Source organism: Procambarus clarkii, chromosome 44, assembly GCF_040958095.1.
Source record: "Procambarus clarkii isolate CNS0578487 chromosome 44, FALCON_Pclarkii_2.0, whole genome shotgun sequence".
NCBI lineage: Eukaryota > Metazoa > Arthropoda > Malacostraca > Decapoda > Cambaridae > Procambarus > Procambarus clarkii.
Genome location: NC_091193.1, coordinates 15,344,445 through 15,362,731, shown reverse-complemented (window position 1 = coordinate 15,362,731; position 18,287 = coordinate 15,344,445). Strand labels below are relative to the sequence as shown.

Below are 18,287 nucleotides of genomic sequence, written 5' to 3'. Positions count from 1 at the left end.
GCTCTTTGATCCCGCCTCTCAACTGTCAATCAACTGGTGTACAGATTCCTGAGCCTACTGGGCTCTATCATATCTACATCTGAAACTGCAGTGATGTGGTGGAGTCAACCTCCACCACATCACTGCCTAATGTATTCCATCTGTTAACTACTGACACTGAAAAAGTTCTTTCTAACGTCCCTGTGGCTCATTTGGGTACGCAGTTTCCACCTGTGTCCCCTTGTTCGCGCTCCACCCGTGTTAAATAGTTTATCTTTATCTACTTTATCAATTCCTGAGAATTTTGTAGATAGTGATCATGTCTCTCCTTTTCTGTCTTCCAGTGTCGTGAGGAGCATTTCACGTAGCTTGTTCTCGTAACTTATGCCTCTTAGTTCTGGGACTAGCCTAGTGGCATACCTCTGAACTTTTTCCAGCTTTTTGCTTGACATGGTACGGGCTCCATGCTGGGGCCGCATACTCCAGGATTGGTCTTACAAATGTGGTATAAATTAAATTAAACATAAACATTGACTTTATGACGTTGCTGGGGTCTGGAAAACTGATGCTAAGACATTACTGGGGTCTGGAACACTGATGTTATGGCATTACTGGGGTCTGGAACACTGAGGTATGGCATTACTGGGGTCTGGAACACTGATGCTATAACATTACTGGGGTCTGGAACACTGATGTTATGGCATTACTGGGGTCTGGAACACTGATGCTATAACATTACTGGGGTCTGGAACACTGATGCTAAGACATTACTGGGGTCTGGAACACTGATGCTAAGACATTACTGGGGTCTGGAACACTGATGCTAAGACATTACTGGGGTCTGGAACACTGATGCTAAGACATTACTGGGGTCCGGAACACTGATGCTATGGCATTACTGGGGTCTGGAACACTGATGCTGTGACATCACTGAGGATCTGGAACGCTTGAGTGATGACGTTACTAGCCCCTGGATACTAGATCAATGGTATTATGACATTACTGGCACTGGAAACTTTTATAGACGTTTGTTCAATTTTCCATTTTGTAATGTTTTTCAGTACGAATTTAGTAAACTGTATTTTTAGAGTCAGATTAATTGTATTTTCTAACAGTCACAGCTTTGACATTTAACATTTATCAATTATTCTTGGAAACTGCTTCAACTTTGATATACGGTTTGCATTAACCATTAACACATTAAACCACTGATTCCTTTTAAATATCTAGTGAACCAAGTATGTTTATTGAGACAAGAAAGAAATGCATCTCAAAGGGATAGAGTAGCTTAGGCTATTTCTACCCCCCCTATAGTGAATCAATGCTCATCAGCCGTCAAGATTTCCCCTTAAGAGGGTAATTAATATACCAAAGGCACTGATTTTTTCCTCCTTCCGCAGGTTTGGCTTCGACGACGGCGACGAGACCCTAGAAGAGGACATGTACTCCTTCGCCAAGGACGACGTGCTTGACCAGCAGTACAACAGCACCATTGAAACTCCCAAGGACCCTCCTGTATGAACCCCGCCGCCACCCCCCCATCCTCGCCTTACAGCAGAACCCTCAAAGAAACCCACTGTCGCAACCTGCAACTTAATAAGATCCTAATCTTAATCATTTCATCTCGCCTTAAGTTTTATTTTTGTTTCTATAACCAGTCATATTTAATCTAAGTGTTCTTTTTTATTTATTTTTAGTGTTTTGGTGATTGCAAGCTTTATTGCTTTTGAAGTAGGCGTATATTCTTACGTATGCTTTGTAACACCTGTTCCCCCAGGTGAAAACTTTGTCAAGTCTTACTGGAATCAAGTGTCTTCAAAAGAAAATTTTTGGGTATGTTAGCTCCGACATTACTTTCTTGGTGTTATGGTCAACAACTCACCAGTGACACCTGCCGAGCACGCAACAACACCTACCGTTTCAACCAGCAACTACCACAAACTGTAGGCATGTCGCAGTCACTTCAACAAACGCACTTGCATCCCACCAGCAATATCGTCACCGGAAACAACAACCATCGCCGTCAGTGGGGAAGGTGGTACATGCCGCAGCTACCAAAATATCGTTATCATCGTGCGAACTACAGCTCTAAAAAATAAGACTGATTCAGCACCACAGCCGCCTCCTAGTGACGACTACCACCAACACTGGCAATACTAACATCACTTGTAATACAATCAATACTACCACCAGTACTTGTGCCACAATCATCACTATCACCAACACACACACACCCAGCCACGAGCACCACCATCGTCAGTACCACCAGTTATCAATACCACGTCGGCCACCATCAACTAGAAACATCTTCAAAATTTCACACTCTGAGCTTCCCACCGGAGTTTCTTTCCACACACGCCATCTTCAGAGACCACCTCAAGCGGATGCGTACATGCTGCACGGCCGCTAGAAGAACGGAGCTCCTCTGCCTCGTAAAATCCATAACCCCGCAAGACTTTTCGGATGAGTTTGGTGCCGATAAAAAACAAGGGGCCAGATTCACAATGCAGTTACGCAAGTACTTACGAATCTGCACATCTTTTCTCAATCTTTGGCGGCTTTGTTTACAATTATTAAACAGTTAATGAACTCCAAAGCACCAGAAGGCTGCTTATAACAATAACAACAGTTGATTGGGAAGTTTTCATGTTTGTAAACTGTTTAATAAATGTAACCAAAGGCGTCAAAGATTGAGGAAAGATGTACACGTTCGTAAGTACTTGCGTAACTGCTTCGTGAATCTGGACCAAGGTTGCCAAATGGCAGACAAATATAGATCAAATTAAATGTCAAAATATTGTGCAATAAAGGTATTCTATAAATATATTGAAAGTCAGTTAAAAAATAATGTATATACATGTGCATTTCATTACTTAAATTATTTTTTTTCTTCAAAGGTCAGTCCACAAGTTACATTTGAAATGAAGACCTCTCAAGATATTGTTTCTGAACTAGTGTTGTCATGTAACGTGATTGACGTGGCAACAAATCAAATGTTAGACACATGGTCTGTTGTAGAGTATTTCTCCACTGTGTATACCTGAACATCGATTGTCTAGTTACTGCATGGGAAAATTCTGTCATAAATTATATATATATATATATATATATATATATATATATATATATATATATATATATATATATATATATATATATATATATATGCGTAATTGTGTGTGTGATTTCTTCGTAATTTGTTAGGCTCTGCTTGCGTTAGAACCTGTGAATGTATTTGTTAGGTCTGGTGGTACAGTCGAACATCGCCTGAATATATGGAGCAACACTGATGCGAAGAGTATATCCCATCCATTTTGTATCATTACTGGTCATATACACAGAGTACAGACTACATCTCTGAAAGATATAATTAAATGAGCTCATGTGGACTAGGATTTGAACGGCCCGGCTTTAGAAATATTTGCGCACGCACGCGCACATACAAATATATCAACCTGTTCTCGTTACAGCACGATGCATTTTGACGCATACTTTATCTTATGCCAAACATTTATTTGTGAGAAAAAAAGGCAGCGACTCGCATGAATAACATTATGTCCCGTTTTCTGATCGTGGGTCCTCTAGTTGCTCAGGCTAGGACACTTTAGTACATCAGTCTATTGACGTTGGGAATGCGTCAAAATACGGGCTGAGTATTTATCTTTATAGCTTTTCTTTCGCCTGTGAATGCATATACTGCACATTTTGTTTACCTCTGTGGACTGCAACCTTAACTTCAGTTTTCTTCCAAAGCTTAATGCTTGCCCCAAAAATGCATGAAATATTTCTAAGGCTATCTATAACCCTCCGTTATTCATACTATAATAATACTGAATAACACATGAGACGACGCTATTAACAGCAGCCAAGCCAATTACGTCCAGTCATATTTTACATCAAATGTCCCAACGAAGACTAAAAGTTAATTCTTTTTTTTTTCATGTCAATACCCCCGTCTGGTGATAGCGGATCATGTGATGACTGAGAGTTAAAACCCGCTTGGTCAAACACGCCCCGCGCGGCTCCACCTGCCTACCACGGTTTAATATCAGCACGAGAGAATTAAGCGGCCGGAAATATCCACGGCTTAAACTAACCCAGGAAACCAAAGCCCTCAATGTTTACATTCCCTGCGGCGGGAGAGAGATCGCTAATGAAACACTTTATTCCTTAAAGTCCAGTAGCATAAGGCTTATATTGCTATATGTCCTGAATTTTTTTGTTTCCCTTGCTTTCTCTCGTTTTGCTGCAACTCTTGGTTAGCTTTAATACGGCGAGCATTCACTGTTAAACAGAAAAAAACATATTCGGGAACTTTCCGAGGATTTGTGCATTATCGAGCAAACTTAAAAAAAAAGATCTGCTGGCATATGATGGCTCCCATAACCCTAGATAATCTTTCGTTGGCTTGTTCCACCAGAAGGCTTAAAATACGCTTATGATGATTAAGTAGTCAGCACAATCCAAACGGGTCAGGACATTATGTCAAATAACTGTTTTGACAGGCCTATCTTAGGCTGAAAAAACTTCGTTTTAGATCTGATTCTAGGCCGTGGGCCAACTACCGCGAGCTCGTCACACTATCCAGCACCATCTTACTCCCGGAACACAACACTGAATAATACGATATAACACTGTAAAACACCGTCCTTTTGTTGATGTTCTAGATTCAGCTAATCGGAGCAAAAGTTCCACGTAGCATGGGCTACGGTGAGCCCGTAGTGGACTTACTGGCACAGGAGCGGGGCTGTAACTGGAAAACCATGCAACACTGTACAACACTATGGAATACAGTATCCTCCCTAGTCAATCTTCAAAGTGCTGTGTTCATGAGGTCTAAATCACCAATCTCTATGGCTAAATCTTTCTTCTTGAGACCAAAACTGTAAATTTTAATCATCAAACCCGCCTCTAATTGTTTTAATCACCATTGTGAGGCCCGCAACTTTAAAAGCTCGTACACAAAAGTTTACAACACTTGAGAGTAGTTCGCAGAGATATACTGAGGTGAGAGGTGTGTTGTGTAGGTCATTAGCGCTCCGTCACAACACCACTAGGGATCGCGGCTATTATAATATGAACAGTAATAGTAATAATACTACTAATAATAATGACTACTAATATTGGTCAAGTGATAATATATAGTAATGATATTAATATACAATAATGATAATAAATTATTATTCATTATGATAATTTTCATTTATCATAATGAATGATAAATGGAGACCAGGAATGTGTTAATAATAATATTAGTGTAAAAGGATAACCGTAGATCCTCATTGTATTTTTTTCTGTAACGCGTCAATACCTGTATGGGGGCAGCGGCCTGCTAGGAGGGGGGGAAGGTGGTATGTGCCCCATCCTGTTCAATAACTCAGCTATTTTAAGCTTATTTAAAAAATAAAGTCAAACAAAATTACTTTGGATAAGTCTTTCATGCAAGTGTCAGAATTTTATAAACCGAAAGCTCTTCACCCCTAAAGGATTCGAACCCGGATAGCCAGGGCTCTTATCATGCACCTTAGGGTATCCAGTGCTTTAACCGCTAGACTACACTGACTGTTCAGAAGGATTGGAAGTCGTCAGACCCTTAACCCATTCCCCGACAGCACTCGGTGGTCAATTTTGGCTACAGATATTTCATCGAATCACCTAGCATGTTGGGCCACATGAGTAACACAAATGCGAACAAGCTTGAATTGTTCCCAAGCCAATATGCAACTGAAAACTCCTCACCCCTGCAGGAGTTGCATATTGGCTTGGAGACCATTCAAGCTTGTTCGCATATATATATATATATATATATATATATATATATATATATATATATATATATATATATATATATATATATATATATATATATATATATATATATATATATATATACATATAATGGTTTTTCTTGTGCATTACGAGCTGCAGGATAGTGCAATGTCTTACAACATACATTCAGTTTATAACAATCAGCTGACCGAAGTAAACAAAGAGATGCCAAACTTTACAGATAGCGAGCGAGGCCAAAATGCATTGCATTGTTATTGGACCAGTGGGGAAAAGTATTACGCGGCCGTTTGATAGCAAAGTTTACTGTAAGTGCTGCCCCCCCCCCCCCCCCTGCAGAAGCCAGAGTAACTCTAGTATCGTAACTCCTTTCCCCCCCAGCAGTTACAGCAGGATATACAACAATAACAGCAGTGGTGGGTGTAGCAACTGTATCTCCAAGATAATACAAAGCAACTCCATCCCTTAGAAACAGCAGTATCACTACAGGGACAGACATATTGAAATGTTTCATCTATGAACACTAGTCAATTATTACGCGTGTCCAATGGATTACAACGATTATGCAAGGTTTAACCGGGATCGGGGGCTCCTTGTACACAACAGTGATTAAATGTTTGCTTCTAGCATCACAGTTGCTCAGTAAAAACCATCTCCAGCCGCTAATCGCCACCGTCATTAATCACTTTCACTCTATCACTAATTATCAAAATCACTGCTATGCACCTCCACATCATTACCACCATTACTAAGTGAACTATGCCACCACTATATCCACCACAATCACAGCCATCACCTCTACACCAACAACCGTTACCACCACCCGCAAACCACCATCACTACCCACAACCGTCCCCAACCTCAATCATATCACTACCCACAATCGTCAAATAAAATAGTCTTCCTGCCCTTAAACACACTCTCTCAAGCAACAAACCCCCCTCCCCCTCTCTCCGTCATCCACAAACCCTACCTTGTACACACACAAAGTTATAGCAGCGCGAAAGGTGTTCAGCTGTGTTCTGAGAGAGAAATTCTTTGTAATTCTTACAATGAATCCTTCTAGATAATTCTTACAATGAAGGTAGCTCCTTGTACCTCCCCTCAACATACCTGGCCTGATCCTTATTGCCAGGTCTTTTTCTCGGAGAGTTCCCACCCCCAGAAAAATTGGTACTTTTAAGAAAACTCTTGTGATATGTTGTTTCAAATTATTTTCAACATAAAATTATATTATTTAGCTATTATTACTATTATAATTATTACTGGTGTTGTAATAAAGAGCGAGACAACAGTAAAATGCAGAAATTAGTTGTCAACTGCACCAAACTAATTGATTTGTTCCACAATTTGATGGGGAGAGAAGCCAAGGTAATTATTGTATGAATTATTAAGTTAGAGCCCTCATACGAGAGCATGTGTACAGTTAATGGTATATAATAGGTACTTATAAATTCCTGGATAGTGTGACTGCCTTATTTTTCTCAATATATTTGACCATGTCGTAGCTCAGTTGATTAAGGCAGCGTCTGGGATGCTCTCGGACGCAGGTTCGACTACGCGTCACGGCCCTTGTGGATTTGTTCATATGCATACCTTGCGATGATTTCTGGGCTCAACGTCCCCGCGGCCCGGTCCTCGACCAGGCCTCCTGGTTGCTGGATTGGTCAACCAGATGCTGTTGGACGCGGCTGCTCGCAGCCTGACGTATGAATCACAGCCTAGTTGATCATGTATCCTTTGGAGGTGTTTATCAAGTTAATATCGGTGATGATTCAAATCCAAATTTCTATTCGCACGTTATTAGGCTAATTATGTTAAGTTTAAATTGGCTTAGTCAATGACAATTCCACTGTAAAGTTAATTATGTGGAGGCCGAAGGAAACGTCACAACGTATCGCAGGTGATGATTGCGCCTCATGTAAGTTTTTTCTCATAGTTTTCATTTTTTTTTGTTGGTGCCGAATAAACGAGTTAGGTTATAACGTTGTCAACAGGCATCTGAGCAACACAACCACATATTCCTAGTTTTAAGCAAATTGAATGTTTTGTGATGCGTTTTAGTTTGTATGGTTAATATTTAGTAGTTTAGTTAAGTTTCTACAGTAACATTAGTCAAGGACCCCCAATGCAGACGCCTACAGTAATACAGAAAACTCTAAATGCATTATCAACTACAGCAGTGTGCATATATATTTATATATGCACACTGCTGAAATATATAAAAAACTTCAGCACTAAAATAAAATAAAACGAATCTCGGAGTGGTCTATTATGCACTGTTTTTGTAATATGTTTACTTAGTGATAAACAAAGATTTTCGTCCGCGCCTTCAAAAGTTTTCTTGTTTGTGATAGAGCGGGGAAAACGTGATTCGATTTTGTCTTTGTTTTTTTGTGATTGTGTGTGTATACTCACTCAAATGTACGCATATAAATGTGCATGGTTGCGCCCTAACTTTCAAGTCCCACCTATATGCAAACTTCCTGACTGACAGTTTAATGCAGGGACTGCCAACCCTCCTATGTGTTGTCATTTCTTCTGAAACTATGAAACTGTGAAAGTTATTAGCTTCTTCTACCTCCTCCTCTGCATGTGTGTTTATATGTGCGCGCGTTTATATATGCATGTGTTTATATGTACGTGTGTGTGTGTGTGTGTGTGTGTGTGTGTGTGTGTGTGTGTGTGTGTGTGTGTGTGTGTGTGTGTGCGTGTGTGTGTGCGTGTGTGTGTATTTATGTTTCGTGTGTGTGCATTACACAGAAATAATGTTAACAATAAAATATACTTGATTTAATTATGAAATTGTCCTACCAGGTTGTATTCAGAGTAATTTGAAGATTGAAATTTGTAAAATCTCAGAACATGTCATTCCACATAAGTCCACAGGTACCATTAATTATAAAGATCTAAAACTGCGTGTTGTACATAAATTACAAAGCTCCAGTAACTGTACAAGATTTTGAAGTTACTGGATCATGTCCATTTATTTCCTCCTAAAATAAATGTACATGACTTTCAATCGATGATTTATCGCCTCCCACAGTCGATTTTTTTGTTTAACTTTGTTATTATCTCGACAAAACATGTACAGAATGAAAAATGGTGTCCTTAAATTGTAAAAAAAAAAATGAATTAACAGAAAACATTTATGAATTGTACTTTTATATGAATAAAGTATATTTGAATACTTATTGTAACTGCATAATCCCTTCCACTTTCCCGTTGCCCATAATCTGGGACAGGAAGTATGTTAGACTTATCGAGGTCATCTAAGGTCAACGACTGACCTTTCCCCACGACGCAACTCTAGGAACTCCAAGGTGCCTATTTAGTGTTTGGTGAACAGAGGACATTACGCTTATGAAAAGTTCTCAGGAATTTCCTCATACCAATTAATCGAACCCAGAATATATTTTAATGTCAGCAATATTAAACAATAGCCTAACTCTTTTACAAACATTAATTACACCGGGTCAACGAATTGGTAAAAATATTATATTTATTAATTCAGCAATTGGACATTGTAATATAAAAACAATACAAGAATTCTAATGTATATTAATATCAAGAATCATTAAAGAACTTGTACAGTACTATAAATATGTATCACTCCTCAGATCAACTGTAACTAAAATTTAGCTTATTCAAATGTTTTATTAATCTTAGAAATACAATAATGGCTAATTTATAATAAATTGAATTATTACATTTACCAATGTTATTTTAAATGTAGTAAAATGCCAGTCTATGGTAAACAATTCACATTAAAAAATTATCTTTGATTTTATATTAACATATACCTGTATTTATGCAGCTACTCTAGACTATATGACGAGTTGCAAAATCTGATATAAAATATCCATCTTCGCAAGATGGTTAGCGAAAAGGCCAGAGATCTCAAGAGTCCTCGCGCCACAAATCCCCTCAAGTAACTCAGGGAAAAGCAGGTGGACGAAAACATTAACCAAACATTAAAAATAAGTAATTATCAAAAGAAGGCACCAAGCCGGGAAGGCTATGTAGCACTCCGCCAAACAGCTGGGTGGACAGCGCTTCGGATTCGTAGTCCTGAGGTTCCGGGTTCGATCTCCCTCTGGAGGCGGAGATAAATGGGCAAAAATGTTTCTTTCGCCCTGATGCCCCTGTTACCTAGCAGTAAATAGGTATCTGGGAGTTAGACAGCTGCTACGGGCTGCTTCCCGGGGAGTGCGTAATAAAAAGGAGGCCTGGTCGATGACCGGGCCGCGGGGACGCTAAGCCCCAAAGTCATCATCTCAAGATAACCCCAAATATTAAAAATGGTCTCTCGTGTCAAAGTCGCAATGGATGACAGCGCCGTGGATGACGTGCTCGTCAGTCAGGCTACGTACCGATGGGTATTGTCAGCAAATGTATGGGTGACCGCAAGGACAGCCTCGCCATTTGTTAGGCTGGCCTCAATACACCCAACAGGCTATCAGTCCGCAAAAAATAAAAAGCTTTATAATTCGCTACGGAGACGGTTTTCATTATTCATCCACGTTATTTACATACAGAAATTCTCGTTTTCTTAGTAAACGATGGTCGATCAGTTAAATTTTCTAGGTAAAATTTGCTAAACGTTATATAACCCAATTAACGTGTTCGTAACCCGATTTCATAGAATAAAAGCGCCGAAAAGGCGTTATTATGTATTTGTCATATACGTCATCTCTATTTTTTTTAAACTGCAGAGAGACGCCTGTACCAATGTATAATAGCATCACCTCTGCAGGGTTGATTACACAAAGTATAAGGCTCACCTCATGACTGCAGTAATCTTCAGTTTTTCCTGCGGTGCCCAGTGTATTCCAGGCCAGACGGGCGAGGTCTCGGGTTATACTGTTGACCAAGTTGGTTGGAACTCCTTAAGCTTTCACCCAACAAAGACGGCTGAGCATCTCCACAGCAAACGTGTATAGTTTGCCTCCTGGAATGGGTAGTTATCCCTGAAGTGTCAGGAGGGGGGTGCGCACAGGGGAGCAAGGCTGGAGAGACAAGCGTCTAGGGCGAGGAACAGCTCCTCTCTTCGTCAAGGTATTCAGCAATTCCACACGGCGCCTGGGGGTCCCCTACTGGCCAGCCGTCACCCGGGGCCCAGCCAATCACAGTCACGTTGGAGAGAACTAATTTCCCGCCAGCGGGAAATTTAAATGGGGGATCCCGCAACCATTCCTTGGTTGGCTAATTGATACAAGCCACGTTTCGCACACAAACGACGTGCTGAAGCTGTCGAAGTTGAAATCAGTTCATAACTTTAAACAGCGGGGAAAACACATCAAGCGAAAGAGAGGGATCAATATAATAAGGCCGTTCTTCCAACAAATTAAGCCCGCATTAGCCTAGTGATCAATAGGTAAATACAGAATAAATATTTCATACAAAATCTGGTACATCTATTACTTATATTTTTATAAAGCCATACTTTATGAGTTAAGGTTATTAGCAAACATTTATCAACAATTTGCCAGCAGATTACTATGTTCCCGCGCTTAAAATAAGGTTTTCTCTTACACAGACTCTAAAGAAAATGGTTTTCCATGCTGTTTGTGGGTGGCTTTTCTCTTAACAAAACAGCGTCACGTTATTTATCATAATAATTGAATAAATAACGTCACACTGCTTTATTAAAATAAAAGTCATTCTTAAAAAAATATGAAGAACCATTTTATTTAACGACAAATAAATATAATAATTTATGTAATTGTTTCCAACTCTATAAGAAGAAGCCAGGCTACTTTAGAAACAATTATAATCAGACTGTAATTTATTTTTAATAAAATATTATTTTATGATGATATTGAAATATAGTATTATCCACCAGGAAACGCATACGTAATGTTGCAGGGGATATATACACCTAGAGGCAAGCTGGATTACCTAGTAAGCCAAGTATGGCATAGCACCAGAGGCCCCACCTGCACCATGGGGGGCCCCACCAACATCATGGGGGTCCCACCAGCACCATGGGGGCCCCACCTGCACCATGAGGGCCCCACCAGCACCATGGGGGCTCCATCAACACATTTGTACCATAAAAAATGGACAAATATCAAATTATTCACGAAGTACTCACTTAAACTTACATAACTACTGGCCTCCAGGCATTCATATGTGAAACTATGCATTATGTATAATATAACTATACTAAATATAATTATTTCAATACGTACTAATATTTTATTAAAAAGCTGCCATAATTTTTATCTGCTTCTATGTATAATGTTATTTTCTGGAAAGATGACTTAAAACTTACATGAATATAGGAATATGACCTCAATGTATTCTTCTGCAAAACTATACATAATATCAAGACTAAACCACACACCTGAGGATGAGGAGAAAACGTCGTCGTCTCCTCATCTTCTGGTGTGTAACTTAGTCTTCATATCTTTAGTCACGTTATTGTGACTCATCGTCTGCATATATATAATATAACTTTACTCATTAATCATTACTATATAAGCTGTCTACATGCATGTGTTCATCATTTGAAAAGTCACACTGGCCAGAGGGGTGGGACTCATTTAGCTGTTTTGGTCTAAGGGGCCTAAAACAGTACCCATGTCTTGGCATATATATGCCTTGGTTTGTTCACTTTAGTACTATAATATGTCCAGGACTACGATATACTTGCTAGTTGGACAGCGAGCCTTTATGGGATCTGTAATATACCTCCCGCGGTTGATAAGTCGTAAGTCCAATGCTTTCTCCTCATACTTACCTTACCTTACCCTCTTTTAGAGTGCTGAACTGTTTGATGATACCATACCTTTATACTAGGTAAACTACGCAGATTTTCCTTTAGTTGTTAGTTTAGGTTAGTTCATTTATTATGCACCCCCATACCCATCCTGTGGGTGGTATTGGAAAAGGTTACAGAGGCACATAATGGGCTCAGGGACCGAACCCCAAAATTCATTTTTACTAAGCAAGTTACAGTCAGAGTGATGAGCTCGTTACACAGTTTCTAGTGAATTATTAAACTTTATTGATCCCTCTTATGTGTTGAGGTAGACAATATTGATCGTCTTGGTGAACCCCGTCCACATGGTTTTTCTCTGAACAAGCCTCGCCTAGATAATATGAAGCTAACATTGCTATTTATAAGTTCAATATACATACTCATGAATTATGTAAGCGAGGCCTCGTTATTGTGCTCGTGTACTCACCTATTTGTGCTTGCGGGGGTTGAGCTTTGGCTCTTTGGTCCCGCCTCTCAACTGTCAATCAACTGGTGTACAGATTCCTGAGCCTACTGGGCTCTTTCATATCTACTTTTGAAACTGTGTATGGAGTCAGCCTCTACCACATCACTGCCTAATGCATTCCATCCGTTAACTATTCTGACACTGAAAAAGTTCCTTCTAACGTTCCTGTGGCTCATGTGGGTACTCAGTTTCCACCTGTGTCACCTTGTTCGCGTACCACCAGTGTTGAATAGTTTATCCTTGTTTACCCGGTCGATTCCCCTGAGGATTTTGTAGGTTGTGATCATGTGTCCCCTTGCCTCGTGTGAGGTAGTCTCATTGTTGACGTGTAAGGGAAGGGAACTATCAGGAAAAAGCACCAAATCATTACGACTATATAGCACTTGGAAGTGAACAGGATACGAATTTATGATGGGATGGGGGGTGGGGGGGGAGGAATGGCGCCCAACCCCATGGACGGTCGGTGATTAAACGCCTACCTGCATGAGGCTAGACCGTCGCTCTTACCGTTTCAACCCAAGTGGACGGGAGAGCGTCCACTTATGCTCATTAGGGTAGAACCACTTGCTTCATTCTTGACTTGCAAGTATGTGGTAGCCTCATTATTGACGTGCAAGTGTATGGTAGCCTCATTATTGACGTGCAAGTGTATGGTAGCCTCACTGTTGACGTGCAAGTGTATGGTAGCCTCACTGTTGACGTACAAGTATATGGTAGCCTCACTGTTGACGTGCAAGTGTATAGTAGCCTCATTATTTACGTGCAAGTGTATGATAGCCTCACTGTCGACGTGCAAGTGTATAGTAGCCTCATTATTGACGTGCAAGTGTATGGTAGCCTCACTGTCGACATGCAAGTGTATGGTAGCCTCTTTATTGACGTGCAAGTCCTCATTGTTGACGTGCACGTGTATGGTAGCTTCATTGTTGACGTGCATGTGTATGGTAGCTTCATTGTTGACGTGCAAGTGTATGGTAATCCCATTGTTGACGTGTAAGTTGTGTGGTAACCTCATTATTGACGTGCAAGTTGTGTGGTAGCCTTTTATGACGTGAGAGTGTGTTGTAGCCTCATTGTTGATGTGCAGGTTATGTGGTAGCCTCTTTATTTATGTCATAGCCTAATATTAACATACCAGTCTTATTAGTGGCGTGCTAGTCTGTAGTAACTTCATTACTTGTTAATGTGTTGTGGTCTAATTATTGACATGATGGTATGAGGTAATGAGGTGTTGGGTAAACTCATTCCAGCCAGTTAGTACAGTTACAAGTGTGAATGTGCTGAGAATCTATATACTCCAGAGTGAGTGTACTGATTCTCAGTAAATTCACCCACTCAGGAGTGAGTGGGTCCTTAGAATGTGAGTGAAACCTAAGAATGTGATTGGGGTCTTTTAAAATGCGAGTGGGCTCTAGGAGTGTGGAGTGTGGTTCCTAGAAGTGTAAGTGTAAATAGGTCCTGAAAGTGTGAATGAGTATTCCTGGGTATTTGATTGGGTTCTGATAGTATGGCTGGTAGTGTGAGTGGAGTCTGCAAGAGAGTGAGTGGGTACTGAGATGTGATTAGGTCCTGATAGTGTGAATGTGCCCTTGGAGTGTGGGAGGGTTGTATTGTTGGAGTGAGCGAGTCTTGGGATCCATCCGGATCCACGACTGGCATCCTTGTCAGGGAACTGTAGTGCTACGTGACCAGTTTAATAGAGGTTTATTTGGACGCACTTCCCCCCGCCCCCTCCCAGCGTCATCATCTCTATACCGGTGTATCTATTTACGTACATCTCTGTCTCTCCGTCGGTCAGTATCTCTCTTTCTGAACTCCTCTCTCTCTCTCTCTCCTTTTCTTTCTCTATCTCTCGCTTTCCTGTTTTATATTTGCATCAGTTGCTGCTAAACAACTATTTTCATAACTAATTATTATTTTCATAACTAATATTTAGACATGCATTCAAGTATCCCCTACCCCCCGCGCCCCGGGAGGCAGCAGTCAAGGCCACGCTCTTGTTGACAACAGCTCTCCGGATTGATCCTTCTGCTCTTCCTACTGACGACTCCAGCTGCTGCTGCTGCTGCACCCGTCGGCATCACCAGTTGCTGCTGCTGCTGTTCCCGTCGGAAATACCAGTTGCTGCTGCTGCTGCTGCTGTTCCCGTCGGAAGTACCAGTTGCTGCTGCTGCTGCTGCCGCTGCCGCCGCTCTTCCCCGTCGGCTACAAAAATCCAGCATGTCGATCCATTCTGCAGGTACATTTCTTAGAAATAGTACGTGTTATTTATCATATTTCTTTTTTAAACACACACACACATAAATATTCATTATATTGGTCTGTCTTGTTTTCGCCTTAGGTTTTTACAAACTAAGGCGTGCTGCAGATTGACTGGGTGATGTTGCCATCACCCAGTCAATCAGGTATCATCATCCCATCAACATTCCATCAAGCTCGCTTGGTCAGGCTGGTAACTTGATGGGTGGGTGACTGCGAGGACAGTCCCATCCGTGGCTTGGTGGAGTTCAATAATCCTAGCGCCCTTCCATTCTATAATATACATGTATATATATATATATATATATATATATATATATATATATATATATATATATATATATATATATATATATATATATATATATATGCGAGCTATGTAAGTTTATTACTATTGAAAAATATTATTCCGTTACTACCAAGAGAACGAAGGTAGAAAGCGATCTCCCATTATCACTGGAATATATTTTTTAAATATTTGTGAAAAAGTATAATGCACTAATTTTAACACCTTTGGTGTTTTATAAATACCAAATACACTACTGTACTTTCATTATAAACAAACTTTGTTATGATCTGCCTATTTTATGGACTATCTAGTTATGAACAATCTATTATATGATGTAATTGATGAACAATCCATATGAACAATTATCAGCAGATTCGCCAAAACATCTCCACCGGTCGTTAGTTTGGAATTTATTATATCCATGTGACTTTTTCACGCTTATGGGTATGGGGTGCATAATAAAGAAAGAATCAATTAATAATGCTTATAGAAGATGTGTGTGTGTGGGGGGGGGGTTTGTTCTATTCTTACACCAAGTATGCACTTCTAACCTACATGTCAATTAAGCTAACCTAGTGTGATTATGTGTACCAACTGCAAATTGCTTAGCTAAACGAATTTTAACATTCTATGTTTAAGCCCATTAGGCAGAGGATGGGTGTGGGGTGCATAATAAGCTAGTTAATTAAAATAACTATCAATTTCCTGCTCGGTTAACTCTTCTTCGTTTTAGGTCATATTTTTGTTTCCAAATTGTCCATTGTTTCGGGTCCCTAGGAGAAGATGTCGTGGATGGTGGGTGGGGTTGGGAGGGATCGATCGAGATCTTTGAAGGTGCGTTAGAAAAAGGTCGAAACCGTGGTTTATCTCTAGGAATCGTCGTCTTGCCTCCACCACCCTTCCTGTGTCAGCTGACTCGTCTGACTTCAAACTAACGCCTTCGAACTCTCTTTAGCGCGAGACACTGATGACAGTGCATCGAAGAACAACATCGATCGTTGTCCGTCCTTTTCAAAGTTCCGCTTATGACTCAAGGTTGACATCAGTTGAGAGAATTAGTATTCCCTTCCCCCGATTACCTCACAAGAATTATTCCGTTGTGTTGCCCTATCATGCGGCTTGCCAGACATGGTAAGGAGCGTCGCGTACTACGGAAAGCGAGCAACAAAAACTGAGTATTAATAATGTTGCGGCGGAAGAGCATAAGGGCAAGGAGGGAGGGAGTCCTGCTGGCACTGCCTGGCATCGTGCAGGGGGGCGGCTGCCACACAGCACCAGCAGGAGGCGGCAGCGTGCGCAGGTCACCAGTGTGTGTGTGAGAGCTGGTGTGTGTCGGCCGCCCTCCCCAACCTTCCCTATACCACTTGATTGCTAAATCCACCAAAACACAGACTTATAGCGAAGGATTAAATACAGAAACCCGAAAGAGTAAGTGTTAATCTTTTTTTTGTACGGTACAAAGGTTTTATTTTTACAACGTGTGGGGGAGGGGGTCATTTGAGGAGTAATATTTTTGAAATTTCGTAATCATGTTATCCTTATTTGTCATTGCTCATCTTCTCTAGTTGCCTTCTCGTGTTATTATTCCCCTCCTCGTTACTTTCTTCCCTATTTACCCTAGTCATTCCCTTTTTCTTCCCCTCGCCATGACCATCCCCCCCCCCTCAACCCCCCCCCCCGTATCGCGATCCTTAAGAACCCTTAATTCTTTGACTTTTTATGCGGTATCATGACTTACAGGGGTCATGTCACAGTACACCCAGGTAGATGAGTGGCCTACAGAGCCTCGTCACAGTACACCCAGGTAGGGGAGCGCCCAAGAGCCTCGTCACAGTGCACCCAGGTAGATGAGTGACCTACAGAGCCTCGTCACAGTACACCCAGGTAGATGAGTGACCAACAGACCCTCGTCACAGTGCACCCAGGTAGATGAGTGACCAACAGAGCCTCGTCACAGTACACCCAGGTAGATGAGTGACCAACAGACCCTCGTCACAGTACACCCAAGTAGAGGAGTAACCTCCAGACCCTCGTCACAGTACACCCAGGTAGATGAGTGCCCAACAGACCCTCGTCACAGTACACCCAGGTAGAGGAGTGCCCAACAGAGCCTCGTCACAGTACACCCAGGTAGATGAGTGCCCAACAGAGCCTCGTCACAGTACACCCTAGTAGATGAGTGCCCAACAGAGCCTCGTCACAGTACACCCTGGTAGAGGAGTGCCCAACAGAGCCTCGTCACAGTACACCCAGGTAGAGGAGTGCCCAACAGAGCCTCGTCACAGTACACCCAGGTAGAGGAGTGCCCAACAGAGCCTCGTCACAGTACACCCTGGTAGAGGAGTGCCCAACAGAGCCTCGTCACAGTACACCCAGGTAGAGGAGTGCCCAACAGAGCCTCGTCACAGTACACCCAGGTAGAGGAGTGCCCAACAGAGCCTTGTAGCAACACCGAGACAAGTGGGAGGGGGTGAGGGCTCTCCAGTACCCGCCTCCGTCTGCCTCACACCAGTGTGTGATCCTAGGCTACGGATGCCAGATGTGTGGAGTTTCTGGAATAGCCGTCACTACAAAATACGCTAATGATGACATGTGTCCAGTTCCCTAATGCACCTGTGAACTAATTTAATGTTCTTTTAAATTGATACAAACCATTAAATAATTGATAACGTTTAGAAAAATCAACACAGAGGACTTCGTTAGCATGCAGGCGTTCCACAGTTTCAAGCCTTAAACTTTAT

The 18,287-nt window shown here is 41.3% G+C and overlaps 2 protein-coding genes across 6 annotated transcripts in view; both read left to right on the top strand.

Moving 5' to 3' along the window:
* LOC123745284 (uncharacterized) overlaps positions 1-8,956 on the top strand; it is a 172,502-nt gene extending 163,546 nt beyond the window's left edge. Inside the window, exon 4 of the mRNA XM_069300662.1 lies at positions 1,380-8,956. Coding sequence (XP_069156763.1) covers positions 1,380-1,500 — 121 coding nt within the window. The 3' untranslated portion in view covers positions 1,501-8,956. The remainder of the gene's footprint in view (positions 1-1,379) is intronic.
* A 7,852-nt stretch (positions 8,957-16,808) lies between these two features.
* LOC123745283 (uncharacterized) overlaps positions 16,809-18,287 on the top strand; it is a 54,612-nt gene continuing 53,133 nt past the window's right edge. Inside the window, exon 1 of one of the 5 annotated variants that reach the window (XM_045725665.2) lies at positions 16,809-16,974. Coding sequence is in view for 2 of the 5 variants with exons in the window: in XM_045725664.2 (XP_045581620.2) it covers position 16,974 (1 nt within the window). In the remaining 3 variants the exon portion in view is untranslated. The remainder of the gene's footprint in view (positions 16,975-18,287) is intronic. The other 4 variants (XM_069300660.1, XM_045725663.2, XM_045725664.2 and 1 more) reach the window with 4 other exon arrangements.